The sequence below is a fragment of the Crassostrea angulata genome, chromosome 3 (genome assembly GCF_025612915.1).
Source record: "Crassostrea angulata isolate pt1a10 chromosome 3, ASM2561291v2, whole genome shotgun sequence".
Taxonomy (NCBI): Eukaryota; Metazoa; Mollusca; class Bivalvia; order Ostreida; family Ostreidae; genus Magallana; species Magallana angulata.
In genome coordinates, this window is record NC_069113.1 from 2189577 (window position 1) to 2207753 (window position 18177).

Genomic DNA, 18177 nt, shown 5'->3' on the forward strand with positions numbered 1-18177 from the left:
AAAAGACTTTCCACCTGGTGTCCGTAGAAATGGTGGAAACATGTCAGCAAGGTGTTGCCAGAGCTCGGACAGGTGCGAGCTACCAGTAACAGCTGAGACTGGACCAGCTGTTGAATTATTTTGTCTATTACTTATCTCCATTTCATACTCATACCTTTATGTATGTTGAAACCCAATTTATTTACAACAGACATTGCATGGGATACAGATATGTTTATATACAGCATATGCGCTATCTGCGGAGTGTGTGTGTGTGTGTGTGTGGGGGGGGGGGGGGTCCGTAATTGGAATATTGCATGCACATAGCCTAAATAACAGAGATGTGTCAACTGATCGAAATCTCGCGGTCCCTAGTGTAAAGTATTCCAAGTTTAAATCAGTATATCTTTCTAATAAACAGCTAAAACCTATTACCAAAATATTCAAAATATTATATTTTTATGAGTTTATGTCTTATTAAAAATATAAAAGAGGAGTTTTAGGAGATCCGAGATTTTGCCGTTGTTTTATAGCTGGCCAATATATTTTCTATAAATTAATCCTATTTTTCAATTACTTGTTTAAAAAAAATGTCTAAAACCTATGCACATTTCTCATTAAAACAATATACATTTGGTTTAAGATCATTATCTCAGTTTACTAATTTGTAGTTCTTAAAGTAAGGTTGGTCCCCTAACATTTTTTAACAACGAAACACGCTTATGGCGGAGATGCCAATATCTATTATATTTATGTCTATGATGCATTGAACCTGATTTGATCATTTTTTTCAAAGGGGGGGGGGGGGGGCGGGGTGGTTCTACGTTACAAGTGTTTTCTTTAAAGAAAATTACCCTGAGGCCAAAACAAACAGATAAGAAATTCTAATGAAAATACGATTAAATAAATAACGTTACAGTGACTTTAATAATGAATTTGCCACAAAAAGTTAGGCTAATTATTAATTAAGAATTTCTTTGTTTTCAGTATTAAGACTACCTATATCCAAGCAAGTTTTTGCTTAGAATATAGATTTTGAGATTTTTTTTAATTTCTGATAGAAAATATTTTTAAATTCTCAATATTTTTTTTACAAGAGTTTCAAATTTGCACATTAGCTACGAAATATTTTGTTATTTTGGCGGATGTTTATCAATACGAATAAAGATTGTACAATTTGTCATACACCGACGATCCGGAAACTGATAATTTCTTCCTCCCCCGGCTGATATTGTTTTGGTTTGGATCCCTGTTTACAATGTAAAACGGCAACATCTGACGACAGACCTTTTGAGGCTGTCGCATAGAAATGGCTGACACGATTTTCGAATCGTTTGGGATACCCACAAAATTTTTGAAGCAACTGTCAACAACAAAATTCCTTGGATTGGTAAAATATAATTTCTGCCGTTCCGTTTCATTTGTTTCTATATTAAGAGCAGAGGCATACATAACATGTCATTTAAATGTTATTAATGTTTCTGCTAAGAGTGAAAAAGAATGTGTGCTGATCCGGATTTATTTATTCTGAATCCATTTATTTCCTAGTATTTTAAAATGTTGAGTCTAAGGAATGACAATTAACCACTTCACGATAATTGCGGTACTGCTTTCATGCAGGGCGAATTGATATACTTTGCCGAAATTTTAATTGACAAATTACCAAGTCTACCAGCTGATCAGCATATTCAATGCTTATTGTTTTACTCTCTTTTTATTAAAGTTGCAGATCTGTAGCTATAACAAAAAAGTCAGGTTGACATGTCGTATAGCTACAGTTCTTCCCATAAAAAAAAAATGCATTTTACGGCAGCTGCATACATAATCTTGCTTTCATTTGGGACTGATTTGCGTCTTTAGAAAACCAAGCATTAAAAATGTATAGCAGGTTTTTTCCTATTTTATAATTACCTTTCTTTAATTTTTAGGTAACAGAACCTTGGCTTCTGTTGCTGGTACAAAAGGGAAGGTGTCCAGATGACCCAGACTTAAACATATCAGATTCAGAAATAGAAGGTTTGCTTGCAGAGTCAAATACACAGATCCCTCAGCCATGGGTCAGAATTGTCATCAAGATCAAAGAACAATGTACTCACCGTGAGCAAAAGTAAGTATTTCATGTGAAGAATGCTGTGACTGATTCTCATCAATTTTTCCCCACAAATAAAGTTTGGGATATCATGTTCAACTTTCAAGCTCAGTCTCATCATTTTGACATTTTACATTTTTTGGATTTTTAAAAAGAACATTGTTTTTTTCTAGTGAGATTTTTTATCTATAGTTTTAGATATATTGTTCATTGATAATTCTATTTTCATGTACAAACATTATTTATATCTTTAAAAACCTATGTATTTTGATTTGATAACAGTGATCCATCAGAGCAGAATGCCATGCCCCACACATTACATGGACACTTGGACAGTGTGCACCAGCGAGTGTACCTTGATATGTGGCACTCTGTCTTCTGTATGTATGGTGAAGGGAAACTCCCCACAACAACCTCTCTGCAGGTATGTGAGACAAAGGTGCATTATTTAAAGATAAAGCCAATTAGATGCAATTATTGAAATGTATCAAGATAAATGCACATACATGTGTCATGAAGAGAAGCTACATGTATCTACTCTCAATTCTAGTGAAATGAATTTTATCAATCATCACAATATGATTTTGAATTAATTAAAAGTAGCGCAATTAAAAAGAATTTGACATGTACCATAGTTCAGTACATTTTATATGAAAAGAATTCAACGGCCGTTATCATTTAAGCTTTTCATTTCCTAAATTCAGGGATTCCAGAATTTGACAAAGTTCCAGGAAGGTATGCAGGACCTGAATGTGTCCCGATTTCTTTTGGGGGAGAGTTGTACTCCAGGTATTATCCCTGTGTACGCCGTCAAGGAGAAAGGGGATAGCCTGATTGTGATAGAGAAATACATTCCACACACCATCCACAGCATCCTGGCCTACAGCCCCGCCATCATCAATCTGTCCGTCGCTAAACCTCTCTTCCTGTTGTATCAGATCCTGAAGATAATGGTAGTGGTCCACGGTCACTCTGCCAGGGTCGGTGACCTGAGTATTCACAACGTGCTGGTGGACTCGAACCTTTGGGTGTACAAGTCAGCGGTGAGCATGGACAGACATACGACAGAGATCGCGCTGAACAGGAATGAGAGTAGTACAAATGTGGACACCGTCACAAACTCTCGCATCGATGTCACTCTCCTAGAGAAGATCGAGTACATTGAGCCCCCTCAGTTGCAGCAACATTACAACCAGCTGAGTGTGGAGCTCAGGGATTTACCTGCCCTGGTGGACTTATGGGTCAACAGAAAACTGTCCAACTTCAATTACCTGATGATACTCAATCATTTAGCAGGGAGAAGGTTGGGTGACCCTAATCATCACCCGGTATTGCCATGGGTGATGGACTTTTCTGGACCAGACACTGGGTTAAGAGACCTCACTGTATCCAAGTTCAGATTAAACAAGGGAGACCACCAGTTGGATCTGACATTCCAGACATTTTCTAGTGACCACATTCCTCATCATGTTCCTGATGTTCTCTCTGACATCACATACTATGTATATAAAGCTAGACAAACTCCAAAGTCTACATTGTGTAAATATGTCCGTTCAAAATGGGTTCCTAATGAGTACCCACACAGCATGCAAAGAATGCAGGAATGGACTCCAGATGAATGTATCCCAGAATTCTTCACAGACACTACCATTTTTACCTCCATCCATGAAGATCTCCCTAACCTAGAGCTGCCTAACTGGTGTCAGTCGGCTGAGGACTTTGTGAGGAGACACCTGGAGGTCCTCGAGAGTGACTCGGTGTCTGAGGACCTCCACCACTGGATTGATCTCACCTTTGGCTATAAGGTACTGCTACCTGATAATGTGGTTAGACTCTATCTATAGGCAGAAAATCTTTATGTGTTGTTATGATTTCTACAAATGAGAATGAATTTATGTGGAAAGTATTGTTTTGTTGTCATCTATCCATCTTAATTGGCAAAGTCAAGGTTTTGTTTAATTACATTACCCCATGCAGTTGTAACAGCCCTGATGAGTGAAAATGACATTTACCGTCTAAATTTCTTGTAGCTGTCAGGGTCTGCTGCGGTACAGTGTAAGAACGTCAACCTACGATTGGTGGACAACCACACTGGGGTGATGAGCCATGGGGTGGTCCAACTGTTCACTGAGCCCCACCCCCACCGGATCCCCTCCTACACCTCCATCCAACCCACACCCCCACGCCTACCAAAGAACATGTTTATTCCTGTAAGTAGCAGGGGGTTTATTCAGGTTTATATTTTTACGTTAGTCATAGGTTTTTAATCACATCAAATGATAAAGCCGTGGTAACATGTAACTTTCTTTATAAAGAGTTTATCCCTGTAAGTTACACAATATGTTTCTTCAGTCCTTTTAAACATCTGTAATTGATATACTATACTTACCTTTTTACACTTTGATTGTAGATTTTTTAAATCACACAAAATGATAGTCATGGTGACATATAATGTATATATATGTAATATATACATTATATATGTGATATATAATGTATATATTACATATGTTAATCTTTTGTAGAGTTTACCTGAATTGCAAGAAGAGAATAATACAGATAGAGGGTAACCTTTCTTCCTTTTTTTGTCTTATTTACACTGTCATGTGTTATGAAAGTACAAACTTAAGGTACATGGTTTAGTGTCTACTGAATAATTTGTGTAAGCTCAGTTAGAAGAGAATTTCGATGATATACTTTTCTCTAACCTAGGTCCATTTTAGAACATTTACAGTCATGATGCTTGAGTATTCAGATATTTCAAATTTTCTCTTGTTTGTAGAAAGCAAAATGCTCTTAGTGCTAGAGTTTTTTAAATCTAATCTAAGAGATAAATAAAACTAGAAGAACTTTTTTGAACCATTGCTCTTTATAATGTACAGGCAAATTAAACAAATTAAAGGACCTGAGAGTGATAGAATTACCCTGCCAAAGATGTATGATCCTCTCGCTGATCTAAATCAGCTGGAGGCTTCATTTTTATTCTCCAGTAAAACGTTCAAACAAATGCCAAAGAAAACAGAGCAAGAAGTAAGTGTAATTCTCTCTGCGTGTATTGCATTACCACCAAATTTTTGTTAAGTTCCTAAAAAATTGTTTAAAGCTATCGTACCTACATGTAAGCATGGCGTTTTTGCAACCTGTTGACTATCTGTAGGCAGCCCTTGGACTGGACTGTGTGACGGACGCGGTGTGGAGGGACGTCCAGAGCTTCGCCTGCCTGGCCTGTGAGATCTTCTTGAAGGACCAGGTACAGTTCCAGGACAGATCCTGGTCCCTGGATGACCGCTTCACTTACCTGTGTCAGGTGTACAGGGAAAACCCCAGCGTCATGCCAAGGTAAATATTCATGGACTCTAAAATGCAATACCAAGGTCAATTACCATTGTCAGGTGTATAGGAAAGATTTGTTGGTATATTGAACCAATTTCTTTGTCTTTTTGAGACCAAAAACAGTAATCCTTAGTTTCTCTGTCTAATAATTAAACAATAATATTACAGTAGCTGGCAGAATTTTTTTTATTGTACAGCAGATTTTGTAAAGAAAAAATTAATTTGAAAAATCAAACAATATCACAAGATTTGACATAATTTAGCGATGCCTAAAAAACTGAACATCAATTTTTCATTGTTCCATACATTAGTACGGTAATAAAGATAATTGATCACCAAGTTTGTCTTTGTTGTAGGTGCATTGTCTCTCTTGTTCAGGAGGTGCTCTACCTGCACAAGTCTAAATCTGCCCTGGAGAACCTGACCACTAGGCCTCACCTTTGTCTGTTCAGGTACCCTACAGTGAACTCCAGGGGGCTGCCTCCCCCCACCCCCGCCCAGCTCCTCCACCCCTTTGTTAACCTGGTTCCCTTCCCAGCCTACTTCCCCCAGCTGTACGAGTGTATCTGTAACCTGAAACACAAGGAGCAGGAAATAGAACAAATCCGATGGAAAAACAACAACTTGATGGAGAAAGACAAGCTCATTAAGGTCATCTCCAGGGAGAAGGTCACTATCCTGCAGCACTTCCTTGAGGAGAACCAGGGTTGCTATGGGGAGGAGGGGATTGAGCTAGTTCTGCCCTACGTCCAGGACTTATTTGGCCAGGAGGACACTGCAGTGCAGGCAGCATGGTCACTCTTCAACCTCATTGGACAAGAACTGGGTCAGAAAGAAACATCCAGGATATTCCTGCCCTATTTAGTGAGAATATTTAATGTAGAGCAGTCAACTCCCAAACACATGAAGATTTACCACCGATCGTTCCTGGTCCAGTTGTTGGTACGACTCGGACTCAGCGTATTTCTTCACAACTTCTCCACTCTGCTGGTAGAGGCTGTTGCTGGGTACAGGGACTACGTATTTGAGGACCTGTATGTAGACAGTGGGTATACCAACAACGTGGAATCCCAGAGGGAGTCGGTGCAGGAGCTACCTCCAGTGAAGGAGGAGTGTGCCAGCGATGATGATTCCCAGTCCTATGAGGACACAGCTCCTGAGGAGGGCAGTGAGGACGAGTTTGTTGGGGATTACGATGGTGGTCAGATGGAGTCTGGATCGGTGGAAGATGAGGAAGACGCAGAGCAAATGAGTGATATGTCACAGGACGAGGATTCAGCAGACAAAACATCCATCCACAGTCTGTCAGGGCTGATTGACCCCACCCAGAGGGAGGAGTCAGTCAGTGACCTTGAAGAGGACACACACAGTCTGCAGTTCCAGGTCAGTTGTTTCTGACACTGCAGTTATTATATTTATAAGGGAATTTATTTCAATGGGTTTTTTTTTTGGGGGGGGGGTGTAAATTTTGTAAAAAATGAAGCATTTGTGTTAAATTTTCATTTGTGTTAGTTATTTCTTTTATTTTTGAATATTTTATAGTTCATAATAACAGATATCATTTCTGCATGATTTCTAATTTTTTTAAATTCTCAAATGCTAACCAAAAAGTAAAAAATAGATTATCACAAAAAAATACATGTAGATATACCGTATCATAAGATATCCAGTTTTTTTTTTCACTTGGGGCCTATTATTAGGAGCACAGCAGTTGTAAAAAATATGTTTGAAACAGAATAAGGATAAAAGTAATTTGAGATGTTTGGGTAATTGTGTATTTAAGGATGATGGAGAAGATAGAGACATTAGTCCCCAGCACAACTATGCGGCCACTGACACGAGAGGTGCTCAATTGGCGACCTCTACAAAGGCCTCAGGCATGGTGCGCAGTGAGACAGATGAATTTGCCAGCACCATGTCGGAAAAGTCCGAGTCAGAAGTCGTCAATATCAAGGACGTAGCCACAGAGAGCATCAAGTGGTTGTCACGACGACTGGGCTGCGTACTGACGGCTAAGTACTTGTCTAGAAATCTGATCCGTATGCTCACTTTATGTTACCTTGGAGATGAACAACTCATCACCATCACAGATTCAGGTTAGATGTGTCCAATGTATTATTCCAATCTTGATGAGATTTTGATATACATGTAAATATGCATGGTAGTTTCATTGATCTTGTATATAATGTACAGAGAAGAGGTTCAGTAAGACGTCGCGCCTCGTGTTTGGAGACAGAAATGCTCACCGAGTGTTGGAGTGCCTGTCAGAAATCTCTCAGTTATATGGACAGCAAGTGGTGCTACTGCAGTACATCCCCTGTACAGTAGACATGGTAGGTGTCTGGACCATTCTCAGTACATCCCCTGTACAGTAGACATGGTAAGTGTCTGGACCATTCTCAGTACATCCCCTGTACTGTAGATATGGTAGGTGTCTGGACCATTCTCAGTACATCCCCTGTACAATAGATATGGTAAGTGTCTAGACCATTCTCAGTACATCCCCTGTACAGTAGATATGGTACTAGGTGTCTGGACCATTCTCAGTACATCCCCTGTACAATAGATATGGTAAGTGTCTAGACCATTCTCAGTACATCCCCTGTACAGTAGACATGGTAAGTGTCTGGACCATTCTCAGTACATCCCCTGTACAATAGATATGGTAGGTGTCTGGACCATTCTCAGTACATCCCCTGTACTGTAGATATGGTAGGTGTCTGGACCATTCTCAGTACATCCCCTGTACAATAGATATGGTAAGTGTCTAGACCATTCTCAGTACATCCCCTGTACAATAGATATGGTAGGTGTCTGGACCATTCTCAGTACATCCCCTGTACAGTAGATATGGTAGGTGTCTGGACCATTCTCAGTACATCCCCTGTACAGTAGATATGGTAGGTGTCTGGACCATTCTCAGTACATCCCCTGTACAATAGATATGGTAAGTGTCTGGACCATTCTCAGTACATCCCCTGTACAGTAGACATGGTAGGTGTCTGGACCATTCTCAGTACATCCCCTGTACAATAGATATGGTAGGTGTCTGGACCATTCTCAGTACATCCCCTGTACTGTAGATATGGTAGGTGTCTGGACCATTCTCAGTACATCCCCTGTACAATAGATATGGTAGGTGTCTGGACCATTCTCAGTACATCCCCTGTACAGTAGACATGGTAGGTGTCTGGACCATTCTCAGTACATCCCCTGTACAATAGATATGGTAGGTGTCTGGACCATTCTCAGTACATCCCCTGTACGGTAGACATGGTAAGTGTCTGGACCATTCTCAGTACATCCCCTGTACGGTAGACATGGTAGGTGTCTGGACCATTCTCAGTACATCCCCTGTACAATAGATATGGTAGGTGTCTGGACCATTCTCAGTACATCCCCTGTACGGTAGACATGGTAGGTGTCTGGACCATTCTCAGTACATCCCCTGTACAGTAGATATGGTAAGTGTCTGGACCATTCTCAGTACATCCCCTGTACAGTAGATATGGTAGGTGTCTGGACCATTCTCAGTACATCCCCTGTACGGTAGACATGGTAAGTGTCTGGACCATTCTCAGTACATCCCCTGTACGGTAGACATGGTAGGTGTCTGGACCATTCTCAGTACATCCCCTGTACAATAGATATGGTAGGTGTCTGGACCATTCTCAGTACATCCCCTGTACAGTAGACATGGTAGGTGTCTGGACCATTCTCAGTACATCCCCTGTACGGTAGACATGGTAAGTGTCTGGACCATTCTCAGTACATCCCCTGTACAGTAGATATGGTAAGTGTCTGGACCATTCTCAGTACATCCCCTGTACGGTAGACATGGTAAGTGTCTGGACCATTCTCAGTACATCCCCTGTACGGTAGACATGGTAGGTGTCTGGACCATTCTCAGTACATCCCCTGTACAGTAGATATGGTAGGTGTCTGGACCATTCTCAGTACATCCCCTGTACGGTAGACATGGTAAGTGTCTGGACCATTCTCAGTACATCCCCTGTACAGTAGATATGGTAGGTGTCTGGACCATTCGCAGTGAACTCTTTATTAAACCCTAACTTGCCAACATGAATGTTTAAAAAGCCTAACCTTTGTACTGTTATTGGAGAGAGGTACTTACAATCGATGATTACTCTTTCTAGGTAACTCTTGCCAAGAAAAGGCTGACCCAGAAGGGAGAGGCGGGGCTGATCAGTGCCCTAGTTTTGATGCGCCATGTGTTACCCCTGATCTCAGACACCAGTCTTATGGACATCCTGCAGGTAACTCACTTTTTCTCAATGTAGTACATGTAAGGAATATCTATGAAAAATTAATACAGCCGTGTTCATGAATTTATAGAATATGTATTCATAAAACAACATGAAACCTGCATTGCAATCTACCTGCTTCATTTTTTAACCCAACGGGGTTAAAGAGTTAAGATTTGATTGAGAATACTAGTAACAGTAGTTTTGACAGTTTTTCAGCTGACAAACTGCCCATATTCAAAATTCATTACTTAAAACATACATGTGTTTAATTGTACTGTATAGCTCCCTTTATTTCTGGATTTGTTTTTGCAGGAGACAATAATAAAGGAGGTCCTTGGTCCTACAAGTAAGCTGGTTTCCTCCCCTTCCTATCACTTCCCTGGGGGCAGCACGATTCGGACAGTGATCTGCCATAAACTGGTGGACGTTGTGTACGTGATTGGTCTCCGGCTCGGGTTCGAGATGACCCGGAACCAGATGACAGGGGTCCTCAAGGACTTCTTCTCCTCCTTTAATCAGGTGTATGGCCAGCAGATGTTACGCTCTGAGTCCTCACAGAGTCTGTCTGATAACAAACAGGGGGCAGGAAACCCAGGTGCTTAATATAAAATGGTTACAGAAAATGTCTTAATTTACATGTAATTAAACTACATGACTGTATAATCAGTTTTGGAAGATAAAGCTTGTTTAAAAATTTTCCATGTATTAGTTGTTTATAGTGAAGCAGTGATTAGAAGCATATGGTAATGTGGTTTGGATGTCCATTTTATAGCTGGTTCATCAGATGACTACTGTAACATCAAGATAGACTCCCACACCAATGAGTACAGAATAGGGACACCGGTCAGTATCCAGAGTCTGGACTCCCACCACAGCTCCTGGACCGTCCGTAAATCTCACTCCCTGGCCCACAACCACACCGAGGATAAAGGTACCACAGTACAGCAAGGGGGCAGGGTTCACAGTACGGCAGGGGGGCAGGGTTCACATTACAGCAGGGGGGCAGGGTTTACAGTCTGCTGTTCTCTCATCTCTGACAAAGAAGAAAACTGCAGCAGCAGCTGTATAGTATGAGTTTTTACACACATATCATACTCGCATATTATTCTAATTTATCTTTGTTTTGTTTTTCATTTTAAGAAGACTCACCAGAGGGTACTGTGAAGGATGTGGAAAAAATGAAGCAGGAGTTGGCTGATGTCTTCAATCCCGAGCTTGCCATGGCTTCTTACATTCCATTCCTCAGAATTTTTGGAAAGTAAGTATCATTACGCATCATTGTGTACTTTATAAGGGGGCACCTACTGATGTTATGTTTCTTCTAGTAATGGTAGATGTTCCCACTTACATTTTGCGAACTGAAGATTCAGTTCAATACTGTTATTCCTTTTGATTCAGAACCTCACTGGCTGAAGTAACAATCAGTATTGTCAGTTGATGTAAGCTTTCATTCTGTGATTTTAGCACTCACATGGAGCAGTTCCTTCCCAACGAGGACCTCATCAGACAGCTATGTACCCAGTATGATGTCAATGTGGGACAGGTCGATCATTCCTCAGAGCCCACCTCTCCTACAGGTAAATCCTCACCCACAATGAATAATGCTAGAGTGGGACAGGTCAACCATTCTTTAGAGTCTACTTCTTACAGATAAATCCTCACCACCACTGAATAATGATAATGCGGGGTAGGTTGATATTTCCCTAGAGCCATCCTCTTAGAAAAATGATAACAGAACTTTGATTAAACATCTTAGGATAGATACATGTAAATGCCTTGGATGTTTTGATATAGATTTTTAGCCAACATTTAGTGATGGGGGAACTTCCCTTGACAATGGATAAGACTTGAATCCTGAGAGGTCATGCTGAATGTTTATAATCTTAAACTAATGTGAATTCGTACAAACACCAGCTACGCAGTAAAAAAAATAAATTTTAAGTATTACATAACCATTACTCTATCTGTAAAACTATTTACATGCATCTTTATTATTTTTAATACTTCTTTACTTTCTAAACACTAACTAAACCCAAACATTAACGAAACTCAAACATTAACTAAACCCAAACATTACATGTAACTAAACCAAAACATTAACTAAACCAAAACATTAAATAAATTAAACCCAAACAATTACTAAACCCAAACATTACATGTAACTAAACTTTAACATTCAAACATTAACTAAGCTCAAACATTTCTCTTTCAGAGGAGTACATTCCTCCCCCACCTTCTGAGCAGTCAGCCGCAGGCCTTGTAGGCAACAAGATTGAGGTCGCTAATATCCAGACGGATCTGATCCGATTCGGACCAATTCACCGCTCCTCCAGGATTCTCACTCTGGATCCGGATGAAACCAAATGGTAAGTAAGAGAAAAGCGACTGTTTCCAAGAAACATTTATGTACGGTATCTGAATTTCAGACATACATGAAAATATCTTCTTGTACATGTAATGTGATATCTTAAAGGATCAAAGTCTAAATATGAATTTCAGACAAAGACATAAAACATCTAAATGTAGTGTGATACTGTACACAGGGAAATATTCACCCCAGTTTTACTTTTTTACCCTTTCGCCCTCATTGTCAGTGGGCAAATTTAAGTCTAGCGAATTCTAATGTCTTAAATTATTTCTCTTTAAACACAACTGTTTCTGGGCGAATTCAAGATGGGGCAAAACTGTTTGCAAATGTAGCTGGACTAAAATTACATGTGGCAAAAAATAACCCTGTATACAGTAAATAATACTTATGCACAGTGGATTTTGAATCTTTATTTGAATTTCCACTTTTGTTATTGTCCAGTCTAGGACCATTATATATCCATTTCTGTGATTTCTACTGTTATGTCCTCATTTTGTACATATGAGTGAAATTTTCAGTGAATACAAAGAAAGACATAAACAGAGGCACCTGAAGGGGAACTGGCTGGCTTACTGGGAGCATGAACTAGGTATTGTCTAAAGCTTCTATGAATTCCATAGAGATCAGGATATTCTAGTTGTGTATCTATTGTTGGTTGATTTTATGTAAATTGAAAAATGTTACATAATTTTCAGATGTCTGGAAATGTTTTGAATTCATTCGTTATTATGAATATGAAATCTATACTTTATATATATATTTGTATGGATATGTAAATGATAGCGGTTACTAAATGATAAACCTGATATTGTTTTCTCCTCTATAGGACTAAGTGAGCGAGACTCCATGTTTAACTTCAAACAGATCAAGCTGCAGACGTTCGAGGGACACACCAGCAGCATTCGCGCTCTGGTCGCCCTGGACAACGAGAACTCCTTTATCAGCGCCAGCAAGGATAAGACTGTCAGGCTCTGGTCCATACGGAGCTTTGGGGACGGAAGTGGGAGGTAGGGGCAGACAACTCTGTGTGACCTAATTCTCCATATCACTTAAAATATAAAGTCCTACCCAAAGACCATACATATTAAACTTTGAGTAGTTGTGGTTTAACATGAATGTAATTCCTGGACTCTTGTAGATGTAAATGTCAGGAGACATACAGGGAGCACAAGAAGTCGATTTTCTCCATTGTGTACCTGGATTCTGTACAGCTGGTGGCGTCCTGTGATAGTGCTGTCAGAGTGAGTAGTCATCAAGATGGGCTCATGTAATAAATGTTTCTGTGGTATGGTAATATCTTTCTTAACTCCATCCCATTGAAACTAAGGGATGGATTATTTCTCCATCCACAAGTCCAAGTTGTCTTATTTATCGTCATGAATTAAACTTTTAAGATTATATTGTATATACTAAGCTAAATAAAAGTACCCCAAAACAAATCCCCTCCCTATTTCCCAAATTAATTTCTGAATTCCACTTATTTAACACTGCAATAAAATTCAGTATGGTTGATATGACCTTTATTTATGGGTAACAAAGAAAAAACTGCAGTAAACTGTGTGCATTCTGCAGACATTGCACATGTAGATTGGGGATGGGGAGCTAGGGTAGATTGTTTATGCAGAATATTCTCAGAATGATTCTACTCAAAGTACGTATGTAATAATTAAAAGCAGCTTAATTACTCAAGTAAATGTTCAAATAATTATGTTTCATAGATATGGGATCCATTTGTCAATAGAACTTTGAGACAGTTAGATACAAACGGTTCAAACCAACCAATCACAGCCATGACATCACTTCCCGCCCCCAGCACGATGGTCGTCACGGCAACGAATGAATCTGTTCTCAGGTCAGTTACATGTTTTAAATGACTCTTTAGTACAGGATTAATGTCCTCTGGAAGTTTTTATCATTGGATTTCTGTCTGCTTTGATTTAGGTACTTAGATATGAGAACTGCTGGGTATGCACACGAGTTTAAAACCTCAACTACATCTGCTGGTAAGTGGAGACCAAGATATGTAAGCCTGATGTAATAGTAATAACTTTATTCATAAAGAATTATTTAATGGCTTACTTGTACCATACATGTATGTACCTGTATAGGATAATTCAAATACTGTGGTTTCATCAATATTCGTTGAATACCAATTTTCGTGGATTTCGTTGTTAAGTTGATCCATGAAATTAAATGTTCATTGAAGTGCAATTTCAACTAACATTATGTATTGATTGGATCATTGGCCACGAAATTATGTATCCTTGAAACTGTGGTTTTCAGAAAATCCACGAAAATTGATACCCACGAAAATAAATGAAACCACAGTACATTTCAGAACTTGTTTTGTTATTGTTTACCTTTTTAGAAAGTATACTCATTAAGGATAGAGGTTCAAATGTGATTTACCACCAACAGAGAAATTTGTTGATGTTGGTTAGGTTTAAATATAGTTCATGTACTCACATATGCAGCATATGGCTCAGTGGTCATAGGCGTTAGGCCAGTAACCAAAAGGTCGCTGGTTCAAACCTCAATGTGGTCACTTGATATTGTGTGTTGTGCACTTTGACAAGGCACTTCATCTACATTGTCTCAGTCCACCAAACTGGGATTGGGTACTGGCTTATGCTAAAAGTTAACCTGCTATGGACTGGTGTTTAATCCAGGGGGAGTCACTGACTCTCATCCGCTTAGCACCATGGAAACTGTGGATAAGCATTGACTTTATGCACCTTAATGGCATGGGGAAGGATTTAACTTGACATGTACTCACACTGATAATGATGTTGTTAGATGACTATTTGTACATTTAAGTAAATGTACTTTGTTTATCAGGCCTCATTTAGTGAACAAAAACAATTCTGATTTGAAACTGTTGGTTCATGATCCTTTAATATTTTGACAATACCCTGTATTACAGGCCTGATCGTTTAACACTTTGACAACACCCTGTATTACAGGTCTGATTCGGTCCCTGACTGTCAGTCCAGACAACAGCTGGATCGCCATTGGATTTTCATCTGGACTGATGTCATTGCTGGATCAAAGAACAGGGTACCTGATGGCCACATGGAAGGGACACGAAGGCGAGATTCTACAGGTAACAGGGGAGGTTATTACAGCTGACACAACATATACACTGTACTAGATAACAGAGAATACAGGAAATTATATTCTGGCATGCTGTAGGGGAAATTTTAAAATTTCAAAACAATAAAGGGTATTTTCCAAAAAGAGGAACAAGAATTCACACAACTACATGTACCTTTACTTGCATAATAGAGCATTTGTTTTATTTAAAATAACAATTTGTTACAATGCTTTTCTTTTTCTTAAAACAACTTCACTCTCTAATTTGATTTTCAAACACCAGTTTCTGCAGTATTGATGTGAGGTACATGTATCTCATGGATGTGAGATTGTATGCTGTGGATGAGATAGACAGTATGCCATGAGTGAGATTGTATGCTGTGAGATTGTATGCTGTGAGTGAGATAGTATGTTGTGAGTGAGATTGTATGCTGTGAGATTGTATGCTGTGAGATTGTATGCTGTGAGATTGTATGATGTGAGTGATATTGTATGCTGTGAGATTGTATGCTGTGAGATTGTATAGTGTGAGTGAGATAGTATGCTGTGAGTGAGATTGTATGCTGTGAGGTTGTATGCTGTGAGTGAGATTTTATGCTGTGAGGTTGTATGCTGTGAGTGAGATTGTATGATGTGAGCAAGATTGTTTGTTGTGAGCAAGATTGTATGCTGTGATTGAGATTGTATGTTGTGAGTGAGATTGTATGCTGTGATTGAGATTGTATATTGTGAGATTGTATGCTGTGAGTGAAATTGTATGTTGTGAGATTGTATGCTGTGAGTGAGATTGTATGATGTGAGATTTTATGCTGTGAGTGAGATTGTAGGTTGTGAGTGAGATTGTATGTTGTGAGATTGTATGCTGTGAGTGAGATTTTATGCTGTGAGTGAAATTGTATGTTGTGAGATTGTATGCTGTGCGTGAGATTGTATGATGTGAGATTTTATGCTGTGAGTGAGATTGTAGGTTGTGAGTGAGATTGTATGTTGTGAGATTGTATGCTGTGAGTGAGATTTTATGCTGTGAGTGAAATTGTATGTTGTGAGATTGTATGCTGTGAGTGAGATTGTATGATGTGAGATTGTATGCTGTGATTGAGATTGTATGTTGTGAGTGAGATTGTATGTTGTGAGATTTTATGCTGTGAGTGAGATTTTATGCTGTGAGTGAAAATGTATGTTGTGAGATTGTATGCTGTGCGTGAGAGTGTATGCTGCGAGTGAGATTGTATGCTGTGAGTGAGATTGTATGTTGTGATTGCTCACTTTACTGTCCTTGATTTCACAGGTAAAAGCTTTCAACAAAAATACCTTTGTATCAACCTCTTTTGATAACACAATGAAGGTCTGGAACTCTGAGGACATTAAGGATGCTTGTATACTTAAAGGTAAATACTTACTGAGCTGATAGGTGAATAAAAACTTTAATTACATTGTTGAACCAATATGCTGATATCAAACATGCAATGAATTTTGACAATACTTTGCAATGATATTACAATGTAAGGTATATTTGTTACATGGTTTGTAATTGACCGAACACGGTTTATACATACATTGTATGGAATTTACTGACCATGTATAAACCATATCATATCAAATAACCTTGTAAATTATGTTCCATGGTAAATAATAATATATAGGTCAAGTATAAACCATATTAGGTCAACTGACCTTGTATCTGATAATAGGTTACACAGAGCGGGCCCACAGCTCGTACATGTATGATATATATTTAGGTCACATTTGATATATATTTAGGTCACACAGAGCCGGCCCACTGTTTTACCTTCTTCAGAGACCAGGTGATCAGTGCCACCACCGGGAACAGGATAGGTGTACATTCCTCTGTGGACGCCCAGGTACACCATCTTGTTATATTGTTACACAGTGTGAACATGCATGTTATTAGATTTATTTTGAAAATGGTAAAATTCATATTTCATAACCTCAATTAAAGTTTTGTGTTACCTTATATATCAGGAATGTGATATTTATATGATATTAGGAGTTAATTTTTATGCCATGGCCTGCAATGGAAATAGAGTAGACATCTGTATTCATTAGATCAAAGAATCAGCAGCAACAAAAAAAAATCTTTTTACAATATTAGAGGATTGTTACTAATATTAAATCAAAGCAAAACGTATATTTAAATCATATGTCAATTACAAAAAAGTTTTCTGAAATGAATTAAAATGAAACAGTTACAGCCTATAAATTCACAGAGCAGTTGGAGAATTTGAAACACAATCCTTATAATATAGGATATCGCATGTTATTCCCCTGTGTCAAAGAAACACTACCTCACTGCAAGGATTCAGTAGGTTTCCCGTTTTGTTGATCAATATATATTAGTACAAAGTTAGGATGTAAATGTGTAAGGCCATGAAATAAATTCTGGTAACGCATGCGGAATTTTAAACCTGTTGTATACATAAAGTTTTTACAATCAAGCATTATTCAGTGAGGGTTTTTTTTTTCAGGCGAGTTTTACCTCCGCCAAGTTGAGGTCCGACACCTTTAAAGGTGTGTTGACCAGTCTGGCTGTTCTCCCGCTCAACCGGACCCTGCTTCTGGGCGCCGACAACGGCAGTATACGACTGCTGTGTTAGAGAGTTCACCCCGATCACGCGTCAGTGTCACGTGACTATTGCTGTATTAGAGAGTTCATTACGAACACCCGCCAGTGTCTGGGAATGTGTCAAAAAGATTCTATTATTTGGACAAACCATAAAATATATATCGAATCAAAGTTATTTTAACATTTTAAAAATGTTGACTGTGCTATTTGTTGTTTGTTTGTTTGATTCCATAGCCATGTTGTCAGTGCAATAATACTCGCTCTTGGAGCACCGAGTCACACATGTATATCTTGTCACCCTGCAGTGAACGTTATAGTCATTGTATTTTTTAATTTTGATTTATTTTCTATTTTTATAGTATGCAATAAATGTCACTAATTATCCGACTCTGATACTTAATAAAAAAACAAAAACACTCAAAAACCTGTCCGTCAGCAGGTGTATACCTGGTCTTGTCGCCTT

The 18177-nt window shown here is 38.9% G+C and overlaps 1 protein-coding gene across 2 annotated transcripts; it reads left to right on the top strand.

Moving 5' to 3' along the window:
* The first annotated feature begins 1173 nt into the window (after positions 1 to 1173).
* Positions 1174 to 18098, top strand: LOC128178989 (WD repeat-containing protein 81-like). 2 transcript variants are annotated; one of them, XM_052846442.1, is made up of 26 exons: positions 1174 to 1369; positions 1908 to 2086; positions 2351 to 2492; positions 2773 to 3873; positions 4099 to 4278; positions 4594 to 4634; positions 4951 to 5098; positions 5226 to 5407; positions 5758 to 6784; positions 7185 to 7497; positions 7595 to 7734; positions 9559 to 9678; positions 9982 to 10264; positions 10442 to 10600; positions 10810 to 10927; positions 11134 to 11246; positions 11882 to 12035; positions 12556 to 12626; positions 12864 to 13044; positions 13176 to 13278; positions 13756 to 13889; positions 13979 to 14040; positions 15001 to 15140; positions 16419 to 16518; positions 16892 to 16992; positions 17617 to 18098. In XM_052846442.1, the coding sequence occupies exons 1-26, from the start codon at positions 1289 to 1291 to the stop codon at positions 17743 to 17745; spliced, it is 5502 nt and encodes a 1833-aa protein (XP_052702402.1). In that variant the 5' UTR covers positions 1174 to 1288; the 3' UTR covers positions 17746 to 18098. The 2 variants fall into 2 exon arrangements, with proteins under 2 accessions (XP_052702402.1, XP_052702403.1); XM_052846443.1 differs by having other exon boundaries at positions 10813 to 10927.
* Positions 18099 to 18177: the final 79 nt, after the last annotated feature.